The sequence below is a fragment of the Parasteatoda tepidariorum genome, chromosome 1, assembly GCF_043381705.1.
Source record: "Parasteatoda tepidariorum isolate YZ-2023 chromosome 1, CAS_Ptep_4.0, whole genome shotgun sequence".
In the NCBI taxonomy this organism is placed as follows: Eukaryota; Metazoa; Arthropoda; class Arachnida; order Araneae; family Theridiidae; genus Parasteatoda; species Parasteatoda tepidariorum.
This window is the reverse complement of record NC_092204.1, coordinates 24,557,852-24,582,236: the sequence shown is the minus strand read 5'-3', so window position 1 is coordinate 24,582,236 and position 24,385 is coordinate 24,557,852. Positions and strand designations below refer to the sequence as shown.

The 24,385-nt window shown below is 29.6% G+C and overlaps 1 protein-coding gene across 2 annotated transcripts in view; it reads right to left on the bottom strand.

The window, feature by feature from the left end:
* LOC107439847 (cell adhesion molecule Dscam1) overlaps window positions 1-24,385 on the bottom strand; it is a 221,465-nt gene that overhangs the window by 32,219 nt on the left and 164,861 nt on the right. For both annotated transcript variants that reach the window (XM_043053190.2, XM_043053191.2), the window contains exons 6-11: window positions 20,742-20,917; window positions 18,484-18,753; window positions 17,186-17,593; window positions 8,159-8,320; window positions 4,258-4,545; window positions 1,765-1,890 (exon numbers count right to left, since the gene is read on the bottom strand). In XM_043053190.2, coding sequence (XP_042909124.1) covers window positions 1,765-1,890; window positions 4,258-4,545; window positions 8,159-8,320; window positions 17,186-17,593; window positions 18,484-18,753; window positions 20,742-20,917 — 1,430 coding nt within the window. The remainder of the gene's footprint in view (window positions 1-1,764; window positions 1,891-4,257; window positions 4,546-8,158; window positions 8,321-17,185; window positions 17,594-18,483; window positions 18,754-20,741; window positions 20,918-24,385) is intronic.

The window sequence follows — 24,385 nt, the reverse complement described above, 5'->3', positions numbered from 1 at the left end:
TTGTTTTATAAATCTGATTTTCGGCGTGAAATTCACGAACTTTGGAAAAAAAAGAAGATTCGCATTTATTTAATTAAAAACAATAAAAAAACACCAAAAATTAATCAAAAAATAATTTACAAATCTTTTAATTGGCTTACTGTATAACAGTCATTTAATGACTTAAGAGAAATAAATTAGTTTTTAAGATATTTTAAATTACTAATGAAGCTATTCAAATCAAATCTCCCACTATCTACCTACACTGTTTTTAAGCTACTTTTTAATTAAAGTCTTAATAAATGCAAGTAGATTAATAGGATTTTCTTTCCTAGAACAGAATAATTAATTGAAACTCAAAACGTTTGAATTAATTTTAAGGAAATTAATTTAAAATAGAATCAGAGGAAACCTTCTTAAAAATTTGCTTACGCTTTTAATTATTAGGCATTAAAAATAAACAAAAGATTTAACTGCTATTGGTGCTGCTTAGGAAAATTAAAATCCTTATTTTTCATTTTCGCTGTTTTTAGATGGTTTTTAATGATCGTGAAGGGATATTCAAACATTATTTATGCTAAAAAAATTCTAGTTTGATTAAATCCAGAAACTAAAAATGTTAGACTGAAAGATTCCGTAATAAACATCCATCATAGATAAATTTCTCAAGAGTCCTTTGAAAGCTGCGAGCGCTTTTTGTTTATGATCTGTTAAAAAAAAGAGCTTTTTCTTCGATTTATTTTATTTTAGCACGTTACCAAAAACATTATTTCCTGTGAAAAACGCCAAAGAAAAGTTACTTATGCGTTTAAGTAATTATATATATATTATAACATATCTTCAGCAAAAACAATAATTATATTTTTATTTTTAAGAGAAATTACAAAATACCTGTTTTAAACTTTTCTACTGGAATTTTGATACAAGTACGAAGAAGACTGTGTATAAATTTTAAGGCTCAGTAATTAGTTTCTTTTGTTTGCTTGCTTGTTTGTTTGCTTTAATTCAGTTTTTGTTTGAACTTTTATAAAAAAATCTATTTTTTTCGAAGTTCCCTGTGTGAAATTTGAAAAAAAATTTACTTTTGTCTTTATTCCACATTCAATTTTGCTTTGTTAATATTTCTACACACACTCTGAAAATGTCAGAGTTCTAACTTAAAAAAATCAAAATCTTATAGCTTTATAGACAAGTAAATAGAAAATGGGAATAACAAGTTGTAGGACTATCTTTGTGCATGGATGCCATTTTAAATTTTAAGCACATATTTAATTTCAAGCACATATTTTCAGCGGAAGAGAAAGGTAATAAAAATATCACGAATTATTTCAACGGTTGTGTTAACTCGGTTTGCCTACGATGGCCAAGCTCACTCGGATCTGAGGAATAGCTGATGCGTCAATAGAAAACATTATTTTTTTTTACTTTGTTCTTTTTAAGTAAGGTATCGCTCGGAAATTTGTACACATATAATAAAATTCTCTAAGGCGAATGTTTGGCCATATTTTGAGTACAGTATCTTCTTAAAATCTCTACTTCATCCCATATTACTTATTTGCAAACTTTGAAAGATCAAGTTTTTCAAGGATTTGTGGTTGGTTTCATATAAAAAAAATATTGCATGCTTTCTTATGTGGCTCACTTAAACATTTAACAAAAAAAAAGAAAATTAAATTCATATTTTTAGCTAGAGCTAAATAGACCCCAAGTATTTACTAACGAGAATGTAATAAGCGACGCTCTAAGATAATAATTCCCCAGAAAAATAGAGAGTAGGAAAAATACCTGTATAAATCATCTTTTTCCAAAGGATATTTGGAGCTGGGAACCCAACAGCTGCGCAATCCATCCAAACAGTGTTGCCAAGTACAACGGAAAGGTTTCTTGGCTCAACTGTCCATTGTGGTGGCACTATTCAGAGAAAGAAAAAACAAGTATTTGAAAAATAGTATTTTTTTTTTGGAAATTATCTTTACGCTGAAACCTAAACAATGCATAATTTTATTTTTCGAAAATATCTAATTTTAGAGAAAAATGACTATTTTTTTGCTTTGATAGCAACAATATTATTTTTTGAGCATTTACCTCATTTACACTAATAACAATGTTAATTAAATGGTAGAGCAATTGCGTACCACTTCGCATTGTCTTCTGCATAACTTTTTGATGTTTTTGAGAGATTTCGGTTTGTATTTCGGATCAAATTTTTAATTTTTTGAAGAAAAAAAAATCGCATACATAACTTATATATACTTATATTATAATTTTATAAATATTATAATAAACGCATTCTTATTGATTTGATACCAAAATATTGTTGTTATGTTCAAATCTTTCGGAGTATTGCTTTCTTACTAAAGCACGTATTCACTGAACTCAACAAACCTGCAAACTTTAAACTCCTTTTGTTTTTTTTTTTTTAAAAAATATTTCTAATAAAACTAAAGCCTTACATTTGGTATGTACTTAAATTAGGATGGATTGTTTGAGGTTAGTAAAATTTAAGAAATCGAATAATATCCCGATCGCAATTCGTTCAAAAGAGGAGTATTTCTTAAGAAAAAATATCAATTATATTTTTAAACTTTATTCAATGAACAATAAATCAAGTAAAATTAGAGATACTATATGTTACCTTCAAAAGAATTTTATGGGATTATTGTAAGTTTCGTTCTAGACAGTTACGTGTATTCTATGCATGACTCCTTAATCACGCGACACGGTAACCGGTAATCCATGAAACGAGCACTGATTTTCGTGTACTAGCTGAATCAAATTCATCAATAGTGAATAATTCCACATAGTTTTCCCCGATAAAGCAAAGTTCTTCATGACTGGAAAAGTAAACAAGCAGAATTGTTGGCTTTTGGAAAACAAAGAATCCCAAGTTCCCAGAGTAAAACGTGAGAGATTCCCTTTAGGTAAATTTGTTCTTAGTCGTGCTCAGAGATAAAAGGTTCGACCCCTTCTTTTTTCAAGAGAAAACTGTCACAGAAGTCAACTTTGTGTTGATGTCACTGTTTCAGAACTATATTGACAACTTATTCCTCTAATTGGGCGATGTGCCACCCTGAATAACAAAATGCGATAAATTTGTAAATTGACCTACAAGGCAATAACTATTCACCAACAGTTCTTTCTTCAGGATTATTACAAAAAAAAATTATAGTCAGGATGTAAGAAAAAGAAATATTGGTAAAGGAAAGAAAGATAAATGTTGGAATTAAAATTATCAAACTAGAATTTATTGATTTAGTAGAGTAGAGCCACCTTTTATTTGGAGCTGGCATAATTTTATAGGATTTTCTAACCTCATCCCTGATAATGTTTTGCATTATTTGCAAATTATTTTCATTTTTTCTTACCTATATATTGATTTTCAAAATTTAAAGTGTATATTTTTTTCAATTTATTTTTTGTGACTCTTAATATGAAATTTAATTATGTATAACTTTTCTTGTAGTATTCTGCAAAATATTCAGATGTTATAATGTAATTTTTTCAAAAAGAATTATCTGCTTTTTTAAGTTTACTTAATTTTTACTTTTATCTCGAATTTGACACTGTAAAGACTCTTATTTTTCATCAAGAACTTTGACATGTGATCTGACAGAAATTGCTTTGCAGTCATCTTTGAATTCGCCATGAAGCAGGAATTTTATTGCAAAAATAACAATCAATTTTATATACTACAGTAGAGAGCCGATTATCCAAAATTTGAATTACCAGATTGGTTAATTACTCGAATCACACGAAACCATGTGTTTTTTCCACCTTTTTCAACAAAAAAAAACCGTAATAGTGTTTCTTTACTTTCAGAATATCTGAAAAAGGATCGATAAATGACTTCTTTTGTTCCTCGTTGACATTTAAAAGAACCTCACGTATCCGCCCATTTTAATGCGGATGGCAAGTAGTTTCTAATCAGGAAACAGTTTTCTAATCATATTTTTAAAAGAAATAAACTTTTGAACACGCCATTTGTAATATGCTATTATAGAGACTACTACATTTGCTTATACATTAAGAGTAAATGGAAGTTACTTAACATTCACATTACCGTTTTTAAAGTTGTCCAATTATTTGGATTTACCGTTATCCGGATCAACTTTGGTCCCGATCTGTCCAGATATTCAGCCATCTACTGCTTGTTGTCATTCAATTTATTTCACTGACATCTTTGTTTCTCGTGCAATTATTTTAAGACTCCAATGGGAAGAAATGTAAAAGGAATCCAAGAATGTATAAAATAGTAACTGGTCAAGTATTAGTACTCACCGTTGACAACTAGCTGCATCGTTAAGTTTGTCGAGGACGCTACGTTGGATACAACGCAAGTGTAATGCCCTCTGTCACTGGATGACACTTTCTTAAAGGTGACAATCGACGAATCGTCGAATGTCTGAGCTGTAGTGTCACCATGTGCCAGGAAGGGAAGACCGTTTTTGAGCCATTGGAATCTCAAGGGTGGATCTCCTTTGGTTACTACGCACATAAGTTTTGTTCTGGAACCTTCATCCACCGTTACGCTCTCCGGGAAAAAGTGAGATTCAATGACAGGTGAAACTGAAACGAAGAAAAAACACAATTTAAGGTCCGTTTCAATTAGCTGAAGAACGAAATAATATTATTCGTAACTGCTTATAGCTCTTGCAAAATGTCCCCACATTTACTGATTACTGTTTTGTTCAAACTATTCATTTAGTGTATTGTCCACTAATTGCTTTATTTATTTTTTTTGCAACATGTTCCATTATTTGTTCCTTACACTTTCAGTTGAAGTTGGTATAGATTCAATTTTTCACTAGTTATCTATTTTTTACCATTTCAACACCTGCTGCCAACAATTATAGCTAACGAAATCATTAGCTTTATGCACAACTACTTTGTGCTTTATCGATAGTTAGCTCAAAATTATTAAATACACCATAGTTTATGCAATAAACTAAGATTCCATTGAAGAATTCTCAATTTTAGTCAAAGATCTATAAAGGCATTTATTGCATATGTTTTTGTCTCTGCTGGTAAAGGTTTTTTCTGTTTTCGTTAGCAACGAGCTTACGGTCCAATACTGCATTTAACTCATCTAACTCAAGAATCAGTTCTTGGACTAATATTATCAATGTTTTCATTTTGGAGGTGTGTTTGTAAGATATATGCAATCACTCAAAATAAACTTAAATTTATTTTCACTTTATTGAACAACTGTAATAAAGTTGTTATCTAAAATAAAATAAAAATAATTCAATTAATTTACAAGCATTTTGAGTAAGTTAATTTTTGAAGTACATTAAGTGTTATATTTGAATATTTTTAACTAAACTAAATCACGTTGTTTTTGAAGAAAAAATCTAAATTGACACTTTCTAAAATTCCTAACCTTATTTTTTTATTTTTTGAATAAATTGTTTACTTCCATACGCAATGTACCCTGTGGTGATTATTTGATGAATAAAAATTCCTTGTTTATATTTTACAAGGATTGCCCTGGTATCCCTCCGTTCTGTTGTTTCTTTTTTTGGCTCTTAACATTGATTGGCAGTTAATTTAATGAATATTGTTGCACTTTGGCTACTACTTGGCTTGAAGGCATTTAATGAAAAGTTACATATTTTTTTGTGCATATGATGCCTTTAATTAATTATCGATCACGTATTCGTTCTTAAGCATTTACATACTTCATATTGCTTGTGGCAAACTGTCACTCATCAGTTTTTAGCAATATACTAAATTGTATTTATAAAATAACGAAACAAAAGTATTTTAAATTCTATGGGAGGATGATTGACAATCATATTTTTAAAAAGAATTTTAAGAAATTTCCAGACGGCTATTTTAATTGCTTCTTTCCATGCTATAAATCGCTTTTTTTCTATTAATATTTAAGTACTGATCAAAAACAAATAAAATGAAAGTTAAAGAGAAAGTTTAGCATCCTAGTTCTTAGACTATAAGGTGAAATTTGTTAAAATTTACATTTTCTATTATGCAAAGCAGTGTGTAAAGAATATAAAGCAATTTCAAAAGCCAATCGTATCCTATTGGATACGGTTTTACTATTAAAGTGAAATGCCTATATAATAGACTATCTTTAAAATATAAAATATATATGCATAAAAACTAAATTATTTAGTATAATATATAAATTATATCAGCATACTTTGGCGAAGTAATTTAAATTTCAACATTTGATATGTTTAAAGCAAAAAAAAAAAATCTCACTAGGACAAAATTTTACAATATTTCATCTGGGACATAAATGGTTTGTGACGTTTTGAAGTTTATAGCAAATTGAGTTCTAAAGGGTGTCTTGTGCAATTTAACTTTAATAAAGTATTGTGGTACTTCAGTTTCATCGATTGTTCAGCAATTTAAAGTGTTAAAAATAATACTTCTAAAAATAGGATGACATTACTAATTAAAATTTGTTATTTCGGTATCTGAATAAAATATTGTGAAGAAAATGGATTGCTAAATCAATATATTCTTCAAGTTACAGATGGTATAAAGGCTTGCTTAAGAATTTTTTTCTAATAATGTAATAATATAATGTAGAGAATAATACTCTTAAAGTACCTTTAATACTTATGTTCAGAAACATATATAATGTAAAGGGGTCTGAGCTGTTAGACTCGGCCACCTACTGTGAACCGCAAAATTTAATATGCTTACAGGAGAACCACATTTTACCTTCCTCGCAGAAAATCTTTTAATCCGAAAGATACGTTTTTACAAAATAATTTATATATTAACAAATATTAAGTATATATTTAACATTTCTTGTAGATTCATTTCTGCTTTGCATAACAACTTTTGTAGTTAAGAAATTTATTCAACATGAAAAAAAAATAGTAAACCTTAACTTTTGCAGTAATCCAAGTTACGGAATAATAAAATTTTGTTTTTAAAATGCAGTTCGCAAATTTTCAAAACTTCTTAAAATGTCACAAAAATAATTAATTCAAATTTTTTCTCTTAAAAATTAAAATGCTAGTGGGAAATAGCTTTTCAGTGTGCAGTTCCATACTCTTTCTAAAGTTACCATAATCTTTCTAAGCGTGACGCTGCGTTTCCAGTTAAGTCTTTTTTCAAAAAGGTTTTGCTCTTTCCTCTAGATGGCAGCACATCAGATGTAATATTTTACTGCCAATATAGATTTATTTTAATGTATTTTGTTCTAAAAAAACTTTCCTTAAAATTGAGAAAATTAGGTTTATCATTACTCAGTCCAAAGTCACCAATTATAGGGAGTGAAAATATAGCTACTATTATAGCTACTGTGGAAATAGAATGCATACGGTATTATAACTTATGTACTGACTGTTGGTGGCAAACATGGTCCTAAAATATGCATTATTATTAGTTATTTCCTGACATATTTATTTAATTTTTGTTTACTAAAGTGCGAAAATTTTAACTATATTCTTTAGTTTGTTTTCTTGGTATGTTTATATTTTATAACCATCGTTGAACAGCCGATCGAATTTTCAGTTTACGACTATCAAAGTTCAAGTCAGTATCCTTGTAATTCTGAACCCAATCCAGAAGATAAGGGAACTTCTGGTTCAAGTAATGAGAGAAATTTACCTTTATGGAGAACCGTTTGATGGAACTAACCCGCACTTGCATCACATGGAAAGGAAAACCATGAAAACCTCTCACAGTTTGCCTGAGTCAAGGGGACTCCAACCTCTAATCCGTCTACCACTGAGGATATTTTATGTCAGCACTGGATATGTGTCATCTGGGTGTGGAATTTGAATCAACCAGTCCCATCAACTGGGTTCGAACCCGGGACACTTCATTAGGAGGTAAGAGCTCTAACTCCTGAGTCACGACGAATCTCTTGGTATTTTAAAAAAAAGATCAAGATACCTTTATGTATAATCATTATCTATGATTTAATGAGATTTAACCTGTTTGTACCATCCCATTAAATCATACCATCCCCTACCGATAGACAATACCCCAAAAGATTTCAGAACATGCTAAAATAAATAAATAAAAATATTAGTGATTCCTAAGGACAGTGTTACGCACTTTTCCGTTCGAGATTGTTCCTTCTGTGATGTTCGTTTTAGTTTTTCGCGTACCACGGCCCGTAAGTCATAAAAATGGTTATTTTTGTGCAGGTACTGATATCATAATTTATTTAGCTACTATTCTGAAATATTCTTACCGACGACTGAGACATGAGTCGAAGACGTCGAAGTCTCTCCTTCATTATTCCTTACAATGCAGCTGTATTGTCCTTCATCTGCCAAGCGTTCCACACTTTGTATTGTCAAACTTCCGCCGTGATTTATTTTCTGACGATGATTTAAAGGAAGAGGATTGTCACCTGAAACAGAAATTCATTACAGCATATTTATAACACATTTAATAATAAAAATTATTACACAATGGCATAAGTTTCATTTTTTTTAAAAATATTATTGTATTATAATGAAACAGAATAATACCGAATATATTGTATTATACCGAAGCCTGCGGACGCATCCCTTCTGCTAGGTATTAAAATTTTGATGGCATGTCTAAGGAACTTCCTCAGAAATGATTCCCAGAAAGTCGCCAATAGCCCATTGTGCAGCTCTTGTGCGACGTAAATAAATTACTTCTTCTACTTGAGAGCACATATTTAAAATTTTATTTTGCTTCATTAGGTTCCATATTCTATTTATATATATATCTCTCATGTGGCAACATGAACTTGGTTATTCCGTTATATATTGGCNAATTAAATACTTCTGTTGCCTACTATATTGAAATGACCCTAATTAATAATTACTTTGATTTGCCTGACTTAATGGTTGCTGGACATATTTTAAATTATTATTAAAATTCAATGCACAAAGAGCTTTGACAATGACGCCAACATTCCTTGATTATAGTTAAAATTGAAATAAAAGTGTTTATGCTCAGCAAATTCTGTAAGCATCAGTTAGACGGCGAGGAATTTTGGTTAATATATTGTTTGAAACTAATTAAGATGGAAGAAATGACGAGGAGCGGAATAATTTGAATATTTAAATACATATATACTATACAAAATCTATTGGCCGTACTGGGTAATTTCAAAAGGTGAGCAAATTAGACACCAAAAGTGGCTAGCTTGTCAATAATTTTCCTAGTTATATGAGGAACCAATGTGTTTTTGGTTACATGTACTTCCTCAAACTAAAATAAAAGTGAAATTAAATTTTTAATCGAAGTTTTTTGTGACTTAAATATTTCCATCACTGTTTATGTAATTCATGTAGATTGGTGCATATATTGATAACAATTTCTTGTTTACTGGGACATTTGTGTACTTGGGGGTAGGGGAATATTCAATCATTATTTAGTATTCTAATTGTTTGAATGTCACCAAGACATTTGGCACCTTCACAGAGTGCTTGCCTTAAAAGCATAAATTGTGATGTTATTGATTTTAGCATTATGAAGCATAAAATATACAATTAACTTATGCCGAAAGATTTTATACACTAAAGACCTAAATAAATAAATAAAAAAACAAAAACAGTAAGATAACTGTATTGGTCTTTGAGAAGAAATTTAATTGTGTGCAATAAAACTCTCGAAGTTTTACATGAGCTACTAACTATTATATATCAAATGGGAAATTAAACTACCATTATCTATTATAAAATAAAGGGGGGAGTTTTTCTCTGTGCCCATAAGCGTGTCTGTAATAACTCCAGAAACGTTTACTCAATCCACCTGGAATTTACGCAGCGGGTGAAAGGGGCAATTTCTGCCCTTGTTCCAAAATATGTATTAAAAATTATAATTAGATCCTAGGGGAGAGGAGTTTGAAAAACAGAATTTTTTCAATGGCTTAGAACTCGCCATTCAGGAAAATGGGACTGCAGACTATTTTCTCTCTTGCAAATATTCTAAAGAATATATCAATATTTGCTAGCTATTAGCTCATTTTAAAAAAACCGTTTAGTGATCTTTTTTTTAATGTTTAAGTATTGAGTATGTGTTACGTCAGATAAACAGAATGATCAACGCGAACATGATAGCATATGCGGATTACGTCGCTAACATAGTACATCTAAAAAAACTGTAACCATATGTTAGTTTGTTTGTAATTATACTTTTAAGATGTGTTTATTAAAAACTGAGTAATTTAAAATAAACAGCTATTGAAAAAGAATGTTCTGTAATGATAATCTAAATTAATGGATAAACAGTGTTAATTTGTCTAGAAACATGAAAAACGTCATATTATTGTTAACACCAATGATGCTTGATTAAATTTTGCTAATATTTTTTATTTGAAACGAAAAATAAGTTAGGAACATTAAAGCACAATTAATTTAGAAATAATACGTATTTGATACCTTTTGATAAAATAAATATTAAAATCTCATTATACTAGTTTTGATACCAATGATGCTTCATTAATTTTGGTAATAGGTAGTTATTGATGTGAAAAAAATAAGCTATGTTCTAATAAATAAACTATTGGGTGAATGGCACTAGTTACTGGTATTAAGATGTAGTACTAAGGAAAAAAGTTAAAATTTGCAAAACTTGTATTAACACCAATGAGGCTTAATCAATTTTGATTATAGGTATTAACTCAAATTTGAAAAAGCTATTTACAAAAAATATACTAAATAAATGATGCTAAATTATTTAGGCAGAACTTAAAATTCACAAATATTGTGTGAAAAATTTTCTGGCCCCCCAAAGGCGATAGTCGCACGAAAAATTCTAGTAAAATTACCGTATAACATTTCTGGTAGGAAAAAAATATAATTATGCTCAGTAACCATTTAATAAACCATTTAATATTGATGGTTTTGGTGTAAGTTTTTCAGTTCTATGATTTCGTAGTGTTGACCGGTACTTATTTATGATTATTTTCTTCCTTTTCACCCCTACGAAGAGCATGTATTAATCAATTATAAATATACAATTGACAGGTACAACTGATTTATGCAAAGTATCGTTCTTGAGAGCAGACTAATAACAGTAAAATCAAGCGTAGAGAGCGTGGTAGAGCAGTATTCGTTATGAAAGACAGTGCGCAAAATTTCTTCATTCATTCAAAACTTCATAACATTAGGTATTTGACCAAAATAGCACTATAGGTTGATGAAACTATTTCTGTGAAATTCAGTGTGGTGTTGCAATAATTAAGTGCAAAATGTGAGCAAGATATCTTTTGAGTTCTTATGATCGTAGGCGACAGGAATCAGGTCAAAATGTCACCCCTGTGGGAGCAGTAATGGGAGTGTCACAAAGTATTATCTCGCAATTAAATCATCGCGATATTTACAGAATCTCGCTGAAAGTGAAAATAAAAGTGACTGTTATAGGAACACCACACCTCATGGGGAACGATATGTATCACCAGTAGCAAAAGGAACAGAAATGTCACTGAGAGACAGACAGTTGCAGACCTTGTAACAGCTACTGGTACACATGTTTTATTGGTAGACATGCTTCTCCCCGAACCATATCATGGCGATAAAATCAAGTTGGTTTGCATGCACGGAAACCTGTTCGATACATCTCGCTTTAACAACGCAATCATCGAGAAGGATTACGTTGGCGTAAGGAATGTATTATTTGGGGTCGCCAACAGTGGTCTAGTGAACAACAGTGGTCTAGTGAACAACAGTGGCCAACAGTGATGTTATTCGCAGAATCCTAATTTACTATGAAAAGTGATTCAGGCTCCCAGTTAGTGTGAAGGCAGGAGGGGAAACATGCTATGCAACACATGAACGTGAACGTCATAGGTAGGGTCAAGGCTTGTCGCTGTGGGCAGGCATCATGCACAATGACTGAACACTGCTACAAATCTTTGAGCGAGGTCATATTACATAGCAGTGGTATTTCAGAGAGATTATTCCGTACTATGTGTGTCTTGTTAGGAGTGTAGAAGGTTCAGACTTTTTGTTTATAGAGAAAAACACGTGTCCATGCATGTGCGCTGAGGTGTCGCACACACTAGAAAGTAAAGATTGCAACCGCAAGCGTTGTCCTGTGTACTCCTCTGACTTAACTCCTGCATGCCTACGATGCTCTTGGCAGACGAGTTTCACAAAGAACACGCCATTTCGAAAGAACTCAAGAGCTGAATACCGCCTTGAGAGAGGAGGAGGACAATACCCCCCAAGGACTCTTCGATTGTTTAGTGAGCAGCATGAAGAACAGTTGCGAAATGTGCATTAGTGTTCGAGGTAGTCACGTATTTTACTGAGGAACTCTATTCTGCTTCTTTCTTGCAAGTGGACTCATTTTCATAGTTGTTTGGAAATTGCCCAATGGACATTTTTTTTTATTTTCAATATTTTTTGATGCGTCGATATCTGATCTATTTTGTGTAATAATAAAGGCACATTGCCTCTACTAAATATATACTTAGTTCCATTTCATCAATTAACGTTCATTATTAATTATTCCGAAAAACGTAACTGTTCCTTAGCAATATTCAAGCAGTGTAAAATGTTGACCGGCTAAAATTCGTCCGAAATAGTAGCACTTTTATCAACCGCGTATTAGTTCTATATATAACTCCTGAAATGTCTAAGCTAAACATACATTTTAAAATAGTGTTAAAACTGTTAGAAAAGCTTCGTGATTTAGAGGAACATTTAGACCCGTAAAAGAAATAAACGTCTTAAAAGTGACCAATCAATTGCTTCTTATATCCGAACGTATTATTTATATAGTACAGTAAAGTTGAAATAAAAATAAAATATTCAAAAATACTTAAAGTTTGAAAATATATATTAAAAAAGGAAACATGAATGTAAGGTTTCTTTGAAGTAAGATATCAATAATATTTTAATATTATGAAAATATTTATTCTCATTTTAGTATTTATCAGAAATTATTATTTTTTGTTATTAATTATAATCAGAAAGCAAATTAGTAAGTATTCATTGCAAATATTATTTTTTTTGAATTGAATATTGTTTTTTTCCTAAATAAATATTAAATAAATAGTTTATTTAGAAAAAATCAAAAATTTTCTAAAAAATGAAGCTTTTTTTTTGTTTTTTTGACATGTATTTTAAAGAGACAATCACTCACATGAATGATATGAAACGTTCTCATTTAAATATTCCGTTCAATGAATGCAAACAGACATATTTTCTTGAGCCACAAAATGTTTTCTATTTGAAAAATCTTTCCTGTCCCAAAAAAGTGATGGATTTTACATATATTAGATTCAAAAAGCACAAAACGCTCGAATAAAAAGCACCAAAAAGGCATTTCTAGTAAGACAACTTACATTACAATGCGTTATCCGAACATTGTTCCTCATTCTTATTCTGAAGCAAACATTTTTACGAACACAAAAACTGTCTCTAAATTTTAAAGAAAAATCGGATTTAAATTATTTCCAAATAAAAGAATTGTGAAAGGAAAAGTTTTTCTTCAAAATGGAGGGACAATAACACACTAGATAGAGAAGAAATGAGAAAAATACATCAACATACATTAAATAAGGTACTAATTTTCTCTTATTTTCTTTACGCAAATTCATATTAAGAATACCAAACACAAAAAAAAAATCTTCGGAACTTCAAAAAAATTTCTTAATTCGACAGAAAACAGTTTTCTCAATAAGTTGTGTGTTTTGAGTTTAACCGAAGATAAAATATAATAATAAAACACTAGAAGAATGAAATTAAAAAAGTTGAATGCTTTTCTTTAATTTGGACTTTCATTTTTGACGCATACTCTTTTGTTATTTGCTTTCAAAAGCTACTTATATAATAAAATTTGGCCGGTGGTTGTTTATATATCTGAAAAAAGACCTGAAGCATAGTTGATTTTTTTGAAAAAAAAATACATGAAATATTGAATGATGCTTGAAAACTCTTGCCAGATTTTGACATACATAAGTATACTGTCATGTTTAAGTTTTTTTTTTCAAATTTCGCATCTGAAACTTAGGTTATCTTTAAAGAAAAAAAAATGTGAAAAGTTTGCCAGAAAAATATATATGTCCATGTATGAGTAACGTAGGCAAAAATTTTGTTAAATTATGACGTAGTTTTAAATGTGTTACAAAATAAGTACTATAAATTATTAAGTTTTTGTAATTATTTCAAGCCTTAATTTTGCATTACTATAATCTTTAGTATCACTATACAATAATAATAAGACTAATAATAAAAATAACGATACTTATTATTATTACTATCTTTATTGCTGTAAGTTTGCATACGAGAAATTGTGGAATTTCAGAATCTAAAAATTTCAGGAGAGCATTTAATTTAAGATTTTTTTTAAAATTTTCCATTCGAAATGCGTGTATAGCCTTTAAACTTTTTTAATGCATTTTCTTGTGCATTTTATTTTGCTTGACCTCAATTTGAAATTGAAAATGATAAAGATCTATTTTTTACTCAGTCGATTCTTTTAGATTTGCAAAAAGATAAAGATTGATTGTGCAAAAGAAAAATCAATAATCCTTTAAAGGGAAAGGGAACATAACCTTTCAAGATAGACACAATGAATTTAAAAGTTCTGCTAGACATGCACAAAGAAATATGCAAAAAAGATATATCTATCGCTCTACCAGTAGGTTTATACATTCGTTCGAATAGGGAAAGAACGCAATTTTTCCTTCACTTTACATCCGATGCATAAACCAAAGTTTACGAAATTTAGAGAAAAGGATGAATGTTCTCTGGAAAGAAATCAAGTCTGGAAAAACCTTTCTACTTACCTACTTGACTTACTTTCTTTAAAGGGGAAAAAAACGCGATTTATTTCCTTAAAATGCAATATACAAAAATAAGAAAAGGAAGAAATGCGAAAAATAGGAACGTGATTTTTCACCGCAGATGTACTATCTCCTTTGAAAATGCTTCACTTGTGCAACTAAACTTTCAGCTAAGTCTAATTTCTTGGTGTAACATAACAGGAATGAAACAAAAGTTTTGCATTCCAAATGTATGTGATTTCTTCAGATTTGTTTTCGATTTCGAAAGACCAGTGACGAGACTTCAGTCAAGATTTTTATTTGTTTTGATGCTTTGAATACACTTTAGAAAGTTCTTAAATTTCCCGGTTTTCTTCATTCGATAGACGAGAAATAGCTTTAGTTCAATAAGTCAGAAAAATGTTGAAAATATAGTTTTTACTTGTTCCGTTTAGTTATTTTTCTTTATAATAATGATAAAAAAAGTTTTAATAATTTTAACTTTCAAATATTTAATAAAAAGTTATTAAAAAACCGTGGCAGGAATTTAATTACTTTTAACTATCATAATTAATTACATTATTACTAATATTAGCTGAAAATAAATTTTATTTATAAGTGCTAATTAGAAAATGATTTTTTTCAATTAATGGAAACTGGAAAATGAATTTAAAATTAGCTATAATCGGAAATTAAATATTTGTTATTAATGATAATCAGAAAATTATTTTCTATAATTTTCCTTTAATTTGGGGAACTTTAACTTACTGAAAATTTGAAATTATTCGTTTTTACTGATTTTCTGAACTTGCTTGCTTCTGAACTTACTTGCTTTAACTCGAAAGATTTAAAAGTTTGCGGTCGATAAAGTTATAAATAAAAATAATAATGTTTTTGTTGCCTATACCCTTGCAAATTATGAATAATCAAAATTTTAAAATTAATTAATTCATTACTTTTTCATTTTTATAACGCTCATCAAAGCTTAAATACATTAAAATTCAATCCATCAAATCAAAATTTTAATGCCATGAAAGATTAAAATATTAGTTTTAACATCTTTGATTCTATGTAACACCAATGCTGCTTTCAAAATATATGATCACCAAAATATTAGCTTCTAAGATACAGATTTTGAAAATGTTATATTCGATCTGTAAATAGCATTATTTATAATCAAATCATAAAATAGAAAGTTGTATGAATCACATTTAAACTTCACGTTACTCAAATATATTTTCAAATGTTTTCAAAAAAAATATTAGATTTTGATTTGTAAGTGTGTCGCATATAGGAAGCAATTAGATTGATATTCCTTTTCTCTTATTTTTTATAACAAACATAGTTATAAATTCTTACGAAAGAAGGTATTTGCTTATTGAATAAGGAAGAAGAGGGATATAAAAAAACATCAACTAAAAACTTTTACTATAATCAGGTCAAATAATATTCTTTTGCAATAATTTAAGTTGCGTCCTTTAAAGAAATTTAGTTTTAAATTGCTTTAAATCTTGCACTCTAGTATATTTTTTAACTATTTTATTTATTTTTTATTTTAATTTCTTTCAATACTCACTTCCGAAACCAAGTAACTTTGAAGAAATAAGCAATAAGATTTAATTTTATAAATGCAAATTGTTTCTATTTTTTATAGTTTCTTTATTAATTTATTATAAAAATATTCAAACTTTTATGAATGTTTTGCATTTGCACATAAGAATCTATACTGTAAGTAATTCATACAGGATAATTATTTTTTTTTTTATTTCTCGTGTTTTAGAAGTACAAAATGAAAAGGAAAGAAAACGAAGCATAGAAGAAAACGAAACACAGATAACGATTGATTTTCCCATACCCGATCGCTAGAACCATTACAATTAGTAATTAAAGGAATTTTTGTCTCGGAAATACATTGAAATACCCTTACAAATAATACCTATGGAGGTATATAATTATGGGCACTTTGATTGGCTTATGTCTGAGGGACATTATGATTAGCCAATGAATGCTGAACATTATGATTGGCTAATGCCTTGTGGACATTAAAAATATCCCTTGATAACATGGACAATTTAAAGAAAGGGCAAATCTCACAACCGCTTTGTGTTTTCACTGAATGTTTACTCTTCTGAGACCCAAATTTTTATAATGGAAGAAAATGTTATTTTACTTCAATATATCTATGTAACTTCGGTGAAATATAACCCAATGACATTATTACTTAATATTGAAATTCTCCTCCAAGAAATTGCTTTGATAACATTTTTTCAACCATATTGTTCTCTTCGAAACTATATAGTTCTCTATATATTTCCTGAAATCACTTTTCACGTGATATAGTGTTTTTTAAAAAATGTTTAAATTTAGAGATAAGATAATTCTGTTATAATCGTCATTCTTTCATTAAAACCTTCTGACTCAAAGATTACGATTATGAATTCCCTGCGTAATTTTTACTTTATAAACAGCCTATCAGTATCTTTATAGACAAGCAGTATTCTAAGACAGTATCAAAATTATTACTTTTTAACCAACGTATTCCTTTAATTGGATGACCTCCATATGGACATCTCATGACCAGATCCTCACCAGAGATCGCTGTGACGTTGGCCATTCGTCTGACAAATGGTGGACCATACACGTTGAGACGATTGGAGTGGTAGGCACTTCCTACGTCATTGCTCACGTGACATTTATATTCACCGCTATCCTCCACACGTATTTCGGTAACATTGAGAAAGCTGATCACGTGCCCTTCATCACTGACGTTATCTCCAGCTGTAACTCGTGGACCATGTCCTATAGCTGCATCGTCTAAGTACCAGGTCACTCGTGGTACGGGATTGCCAGTAGATATGCACTTGAGAGATATAGAGTCACCGGAATTCACTGTGTGCTCAGGAAATACCGAAACCAGTATCGGAGCAACATCTGTAACAAGCAGATACTTTTTTTTTAAATATGTCCAGCATTTATAAACAAATATTGAGATTTTTCCCAATTTAAAGTAATGCATCGATGATGATGAATAATTTAAAATGAACAAACTTTACGTTAAAATGTCAAAATGTATGTAGATAAATAAACTGTGTTTAAAACTATATAACACGATTTCATATAGCTGTACTAGTGTTTTCATTGCTATTATGCTATAGTAAGAGATGTCGTGCGTAGTTCATTTTTATGAATTAAAATATTTCTTTATTTATACCTAAAGGAATAATTCCTAAATTTTAAATTAAATATTTTCTTATTTATTATTTAAATAATTCTTACATTGGCTGGACTATGAAGGATGGGTCCTAGCCTCTTCATGAAGTCTTTTCCAGACTAATATTTTACTTGAAATTGTTTTTTGCCCGCAGAAATAACACATTTTTCTTTAATTCATCTTACCATCTTAAATTTGGTCTGCCTTTTCTTCGAGTACCTGTTGTCTTGGCACTAATTTTTTTAATTCAATTCTTTGTTGCCTTACAAAATTAATGATATCTGATTTCCTACATAAGTAGTAAAGCTCTAAATTGAATCTTAAATAAATCATTTACTTATTTGTAAAAACAAAGCCCATTTTGAAATGTTTTCAAACGAAACATTAAAGAATAAATCACTTTTAGTAACAATTTTTTTTAATATATTTAGGTGCATATTATAAGAAAATAACGAATTGCTTAATTTAGGGAAGCAAAACTGCCGTGCATCGTTCAAAAAAACCTCACGAAGCTAAGATTAAAAGCTTGCATTAGCTATCTAGAATAACAACATCAAATGCTTAAGCAACTGCAAATTTAATAAAATGTGTACTAGATTATAGTTCTTACCTGAAATTTTAAGCTCTGCTGCTCCTTGTGCGCTGTCTGCATCATTGAAGGCAAAACATTGATACATTCCACGGTCTTCTCTTCTCACTGATAAAATGTGAAGAACTTCGCGGGAAAGAAGTCTCACACGTGTAGAGGCTGGTAGTGGTCTCTGGTCTTTTTTCCACGTCACAGTGTGTATTGGATAGCCAGTCACATTGCAATTAAAAGTCGCTTCCTGGCCAATATTTAGCACTTGGTGGGAAGGAGATAGATGAACCATCAGTGGTGCTATATCACAGAAAGGAATAATTTTTTTATTACAATGAAAAGTAGCTACACTTGATAGAAATATTTGAATAGTAAAGTCTCTCAAATTCGAGAATTTTGTAAAAATAAATAAATGTATAAATAAATAGTATAAAGCAGTGTGTATAGACTTTACTTACTACTCTTAAAATTAATTTAACCTCAGAAATTTAATTTTTAATCAATCTTAATTCAATTATAATCAAATTAAATTAATTATTTAATTTTTATAACTTTTTATTGAAGCACTTTTTATTGATTTTTATTGAAATATTTTATTCTTTTCTTAACAACAAATACAACGGCTATCTTTTTAAATTAATACAATTGTATGACCCATTAATTCACAGGCGCGTGACTAAATCGAATATTAAAATCTATTCTTATTTTTCTTAAGCTTTTTATTTTTCTGAAACCAAAAAGGATTCAGTTACAGAGTTGTATTGAATTCTCACTGTCTCTTTGGTGATTAAAATGCAGCCAGATTATTTAAAATGCAATATTAATAAAACGGCGTTGGCGTTGTTTTTGGCTATATTAACAATGTATCCTTGGCGGCATGTTTTTCTTATCTCGCCATCTTTGGAACTCTTTGCATGCCAATAAGTTTCTCTCAATAACTATATGTTCATTGGGAATTTAAAATTTTTGGGATTAAAACTGAAGGGCTTTTGGATGTCCGTTTCAAATTTTGAAAAAAATCAGATACATAAAATTCGATTTCGAAGGAATTATTTTACCCATTTTGCTCAAATATTGCATTTTGTCATGTAAAATTGCTTTCTACAAAAAGATACAAAAACTTGTATTACTTACACTTCAAAAATTTTTCGACCATTCTTAAATAAAATAATAAAAAATAAGAAATGCTTACTAAGAGTTATTTTTTGCACAGAATTGTATTTGGATAAACAAATTTTATAATTGAGAGTAATTTTTTTAATTCGCTCAGCTAACTCTCAAAATATAGCGGAATACGCAGAAAATAAAATTAGCATTAAGGAGTCCTAACTTTTGAGTGATCTCTCAGATTGTGACTACTCCCTACAGTTTGTAGGTCAGAAATCCAAATCAGTGGGGGAAAAATATGTTAATTAAGAGAAAGTACGTTTTTGTGTCTGATTTTGTAACCTAAAATATCATTTGTATTTATTAATTAGCATATTTGAGGCCACCCCCTCGAACCAATAAGATTGAGTCCTAGAAAGTGAAAACCCGATCATTCGGAACAAAAGTTATTCATTCTGGTCCGTTTTTTGCGCCCTTACATAAGCTATGCGTTTCTTAAATGAAGGAAATTAACTGTTCAGTGTGTTTTTACCTTTATTTCAAAAATTATAGAGTTTGCATTTCTTAAAATTTTTAAAGTTACATTCGAAATGAAACAATGCCCTTATTTATTCAATGACTGGTCATGTTTGAAATGTATTGCCATTGATATGTTGTTGGATAACATTACCTGTAACAACGAGGGCACTTTCGATTCTCCTCTCTTCATTCTGGTTCATTTTTTTGCACACTTACATAAGCTATGCGCTTCTTAAACGAAGAAAATTAACTGCTCAGTGTGTTTTTACTTTTATTGCAAAAGTTATAGAGTTTGCATTTCATAAAACTCTTCAAGTTACATTTGAAATGAAACAATGCCCTTATTTACTCAATGACTGGTCATGTTTGAAATGTATTGCCAATGATATGCTCTTTGATAACATTACCTGTAACAACGAGGGCACTTTCGATTCTCCTCTCTTCATTCTGGTTCATTTTTTTGCACACTTACATAAGCTATGCGTTTCTTAAACGAAGGAAATTAACTGTTCAGTGTGTTTTAACTTTTATTGCAAAAATTATAGAGTTTGCTTTTATGAAATTCTTTAAGTTACGTTTGAAATGAAACGGTGCCCTTATTTATTCAATGACTAGTCATGTTTGAAATGTATTGCCAATGATATGTTGTTTGATAACCTTACCTGTAACAACGAGGGCACTTTCGATTCTCCTCTCGCCGATACTGTTCCGAACTATGCATTGGTATTTTCCACCATCTGAACTGGTCACTTTTTTAATGTTTAGTGTCCCTTGACTGACCCAGATGCGACCATCTTCTTTCACTGGCCTCAACACTCCATTCACATCCTTCATCCACCTGAAAGAAGAGCGTTTCTTTTTATAATCACATTAACTTAAACATAAATAGTGTAGGTAGTTTCCATTAAACCATTTTTAAACGACAAACAATTTAGCGTGATACGGAGTCAGAAACGAACGGAAAAAATTACTGCATGTTTACTTGAATTTTCCGTTTATCTTCAAACGGAGATAAATATAATATCAAACAATTTTATTTTAACAATAACTGAATATGTTCCGATATATTAACAAACTATTACCCTTGTTTTTTTGTTAAATTAAAACTAATGATTTTCCTCAATGAGAAAATTGTGTATTGAGGCGAAATGTCAAAAAAGCTTGATCAAATGCAAAATGTTTGGTCTGCCAATGACTTATTTATTTGAATAGTTTTGACTGCAATTCCCCCCTGTTTCAATAAATAATTTACTTTTGTAAATACATGTTTCATCTAAATACATGTTGCAGTGAAAGGCGTGTATCAGAATGTTATTTTTTCTAAATCAGAATGACAGTTATTAAAAAATGCCTTCAATATTCTTATAACAGTGAAATTAATTTGTAAAGTTTTAGAAAAAAAAAAGAAACCGCTAGACCAAACATAATATTATGAAACTAATTATCAAAAGAAAACAAAGAAGAAATATATTGTTAATAATGTAAACACTTCCCTTGCTTAAAAAATTTTGAGTGTGGAGAAGTGTTTTTTTTTCTTTTTTCTTGCACCTTTAAAATTAGTGAAGCAAATGAAGTGTTTGCATTTCAAGCATATTGAAATGTACTAAAACATATTAAATCGTTGAATGTTAAATGTTTTAGAATTGAAAAAAAAAACTAAACACACGTGGTATTTATATTTACTAAAACAACAGAGATAAATATTTGAATCTATTATTTTTTCAAATTATCTAAAATATTTGAATTAAACATTCTTTAAAAAGCGAAAATGTAATTATTTTTATTTTTTAAATTCTATGCTGTTAGATTTTTTATAATGAAAGAAATAAAAACCTAAACAAACTTGAATTTATGATTTAAAAAATCCCCGTGACTTATTTGAATTTATTATTTTTTACAATTATCTTAAACATTTTCGAATATGTTAGCTAATCTAAAGCATATTTGAATTGCACATTCTTCAGAAACGATAATGCAATTATCTTTCTTATTTTTTTCCCTCTAAGAAAAAGTAAAATTGAATTTCAAGCCTCGAGAAACGTTTCTTCGAGCACTTATTTCATGGTCGCTTAAATTTTTAAACGGAATCATTTTATGTCTCAAAAAAGCTTGCTTGTCTCTTTTTATTTATTTCCATCCAAAAAGGCCATTAATCTTTTCGGGTGTCTTTCAAATGTTTGAAGTGTAAAAATATTATTTCTCGAGCAGCTGCTGTTCCATAAAAAATATCAAAAGCGAGAGTGTCAAGATAACTTAAGTGATCTTTTATTTCCACTCTTTTAATCTTTTAAAAAAAAGTATTTGATGAGAAAATATTGTTTTTCTTCGCAGTGAAAGAAAAGTGTGACTCTTAAACTTTGAATTTAACTTTCAGAAGGATGATATTTTGAAATGTAACTAAGTATTAATGAAATATGCCTGTTGTGCGTACAACTTCCGATTTTCGATATCTTTGCAAAGAAAAATTTTGAAATAAATTGAATATCGGTGCTATAACCCGATAAATGTCGATTACTGACAAATCATTGTAAAATTAAGAAACAATCAAGTGACGATATATTTCTGGTAATATTAGGAGAGTGTATCGAAACTAATGGTTTAAGCTCTATATTTATTAGGCTTAAGTAAAAAGGCTTGTTAGATGTTGCGAATCCGCAAGAATCACTATATAGCTTGAAAGAGGAAATGTAGTTGCCTAAATAAATTTTTGGAACAAGATGCATAAAATTACCTATGCCTAAAATAACTATAGAGTATCCCTTATATTGTAAGTATAGTCTAGTTGTGATTCAGTATATGGAAGTTATTTTTACTTGAAGTTATTTTTTACTCAGTATATGAAGTTATTTTTACTGATGCCAACTTGCTCCGGACAGCAAATATATATTTCACGGTGATAGTTCATCAATTGTGATTCTTGGTTTAATAAATTCCATTTAGTAGATTCCTATCCACCACTTTTTCTAAATAATTCGTAGGCTTATATAATTCACCACTTTTTAGTATTTATATCATGATTTACCATTTAAAAGCAAGCAAAAAATAGTAAACTATTTGCAAAATTTACTTTGAAGTTAGTTACAGTTTTTTTTAATTATTTTGGCGTGTCCGCAGCAGTTGGCATCTCTGTAAATTGAGTTAGATTTAGTTTTGAACTCAATTATATGTTTTCAAATCACTATTGAAAATGAATGCGAAGAATATAGCTCAAATCTCTGTACGCTGCTGCGAAGAGCTGCTGGTGGGATTTTTGAGACATATAATGGGGTGAATGTGTGAAGTGGGAGTAGAATTGGAGGGAGAAGGTGTGCCATGCGTCAAATAATNTTTTTTTTTAAAGAGAAACGAAGAAGCTAGAAAACAAAATCGTAACAAAATATACTGCCTCATTATAAACACATCTGATTTTATCCACAAGTCAGTGTGCTTTCTAATATTGTATTAATATAGCCGAAGCTAAATATATTAATACAACAGAGAGTGGAAAACCAAAAATCGGGTACAAAAATTTTAAAAAAATATCAAGCGAAAAGCACTAAAATGTAAGAAAACAGAAAATAAAACGAAAATTCAAGAAAAATACAAAATAAGACACAAATAATAGCACACAAAGCTAGTGGTGAGATCGAGCGTCCACTTACTATAAAAATATTTTAGTAATTAGTTTTCCAGATGACAAAATATGAAATTAAAATGTAAATAGAGAATAGTTGGATGTATCCAGCATGCGTTCTTACTGAGGTACAAAAGCGCATTTGATTTGCCTGGTGCCTTGGATTGACCTGAAACTGGATTTGCGCATGCTAATTACATATAAAACTAGATAATTCTAAGTTTGTAAGAAATTAAACTTCGAATTTATGTTTGTTGCCGAATTGTATTTGCACATGGTAAAAAAAATAAATTTAGATAGTAAACTTTTTATGAAAATAAATTCGATAATAGTTTTAAAAAAGTAATTCAATGATTTTATATTGAATTTATTCACATTAGTTTGATGAATTTTTTCTCTAATTAAAGTTTAAACGAAATTATCCATTTGTTTCTTAGATAAGTAAGTTTTACTACAAATTCTTGTAGTTCTATTTATTTAATTAAAAATGGTACTCAAATAAAGGTTTTTAAGATGTAATTAGTAATTAGTAGTATATATATGTACATAACCCACAACAACGCGAATAATAACTAAGTATAGGAACGGACCTACTGTAGTTTCGAATCTTTAAACAAGAAACTTCCTCAATACCGAGACCCAATATGGGAGTATGAAATGTAACCAGACAAACGCGTGCAAAAAACTACTTTG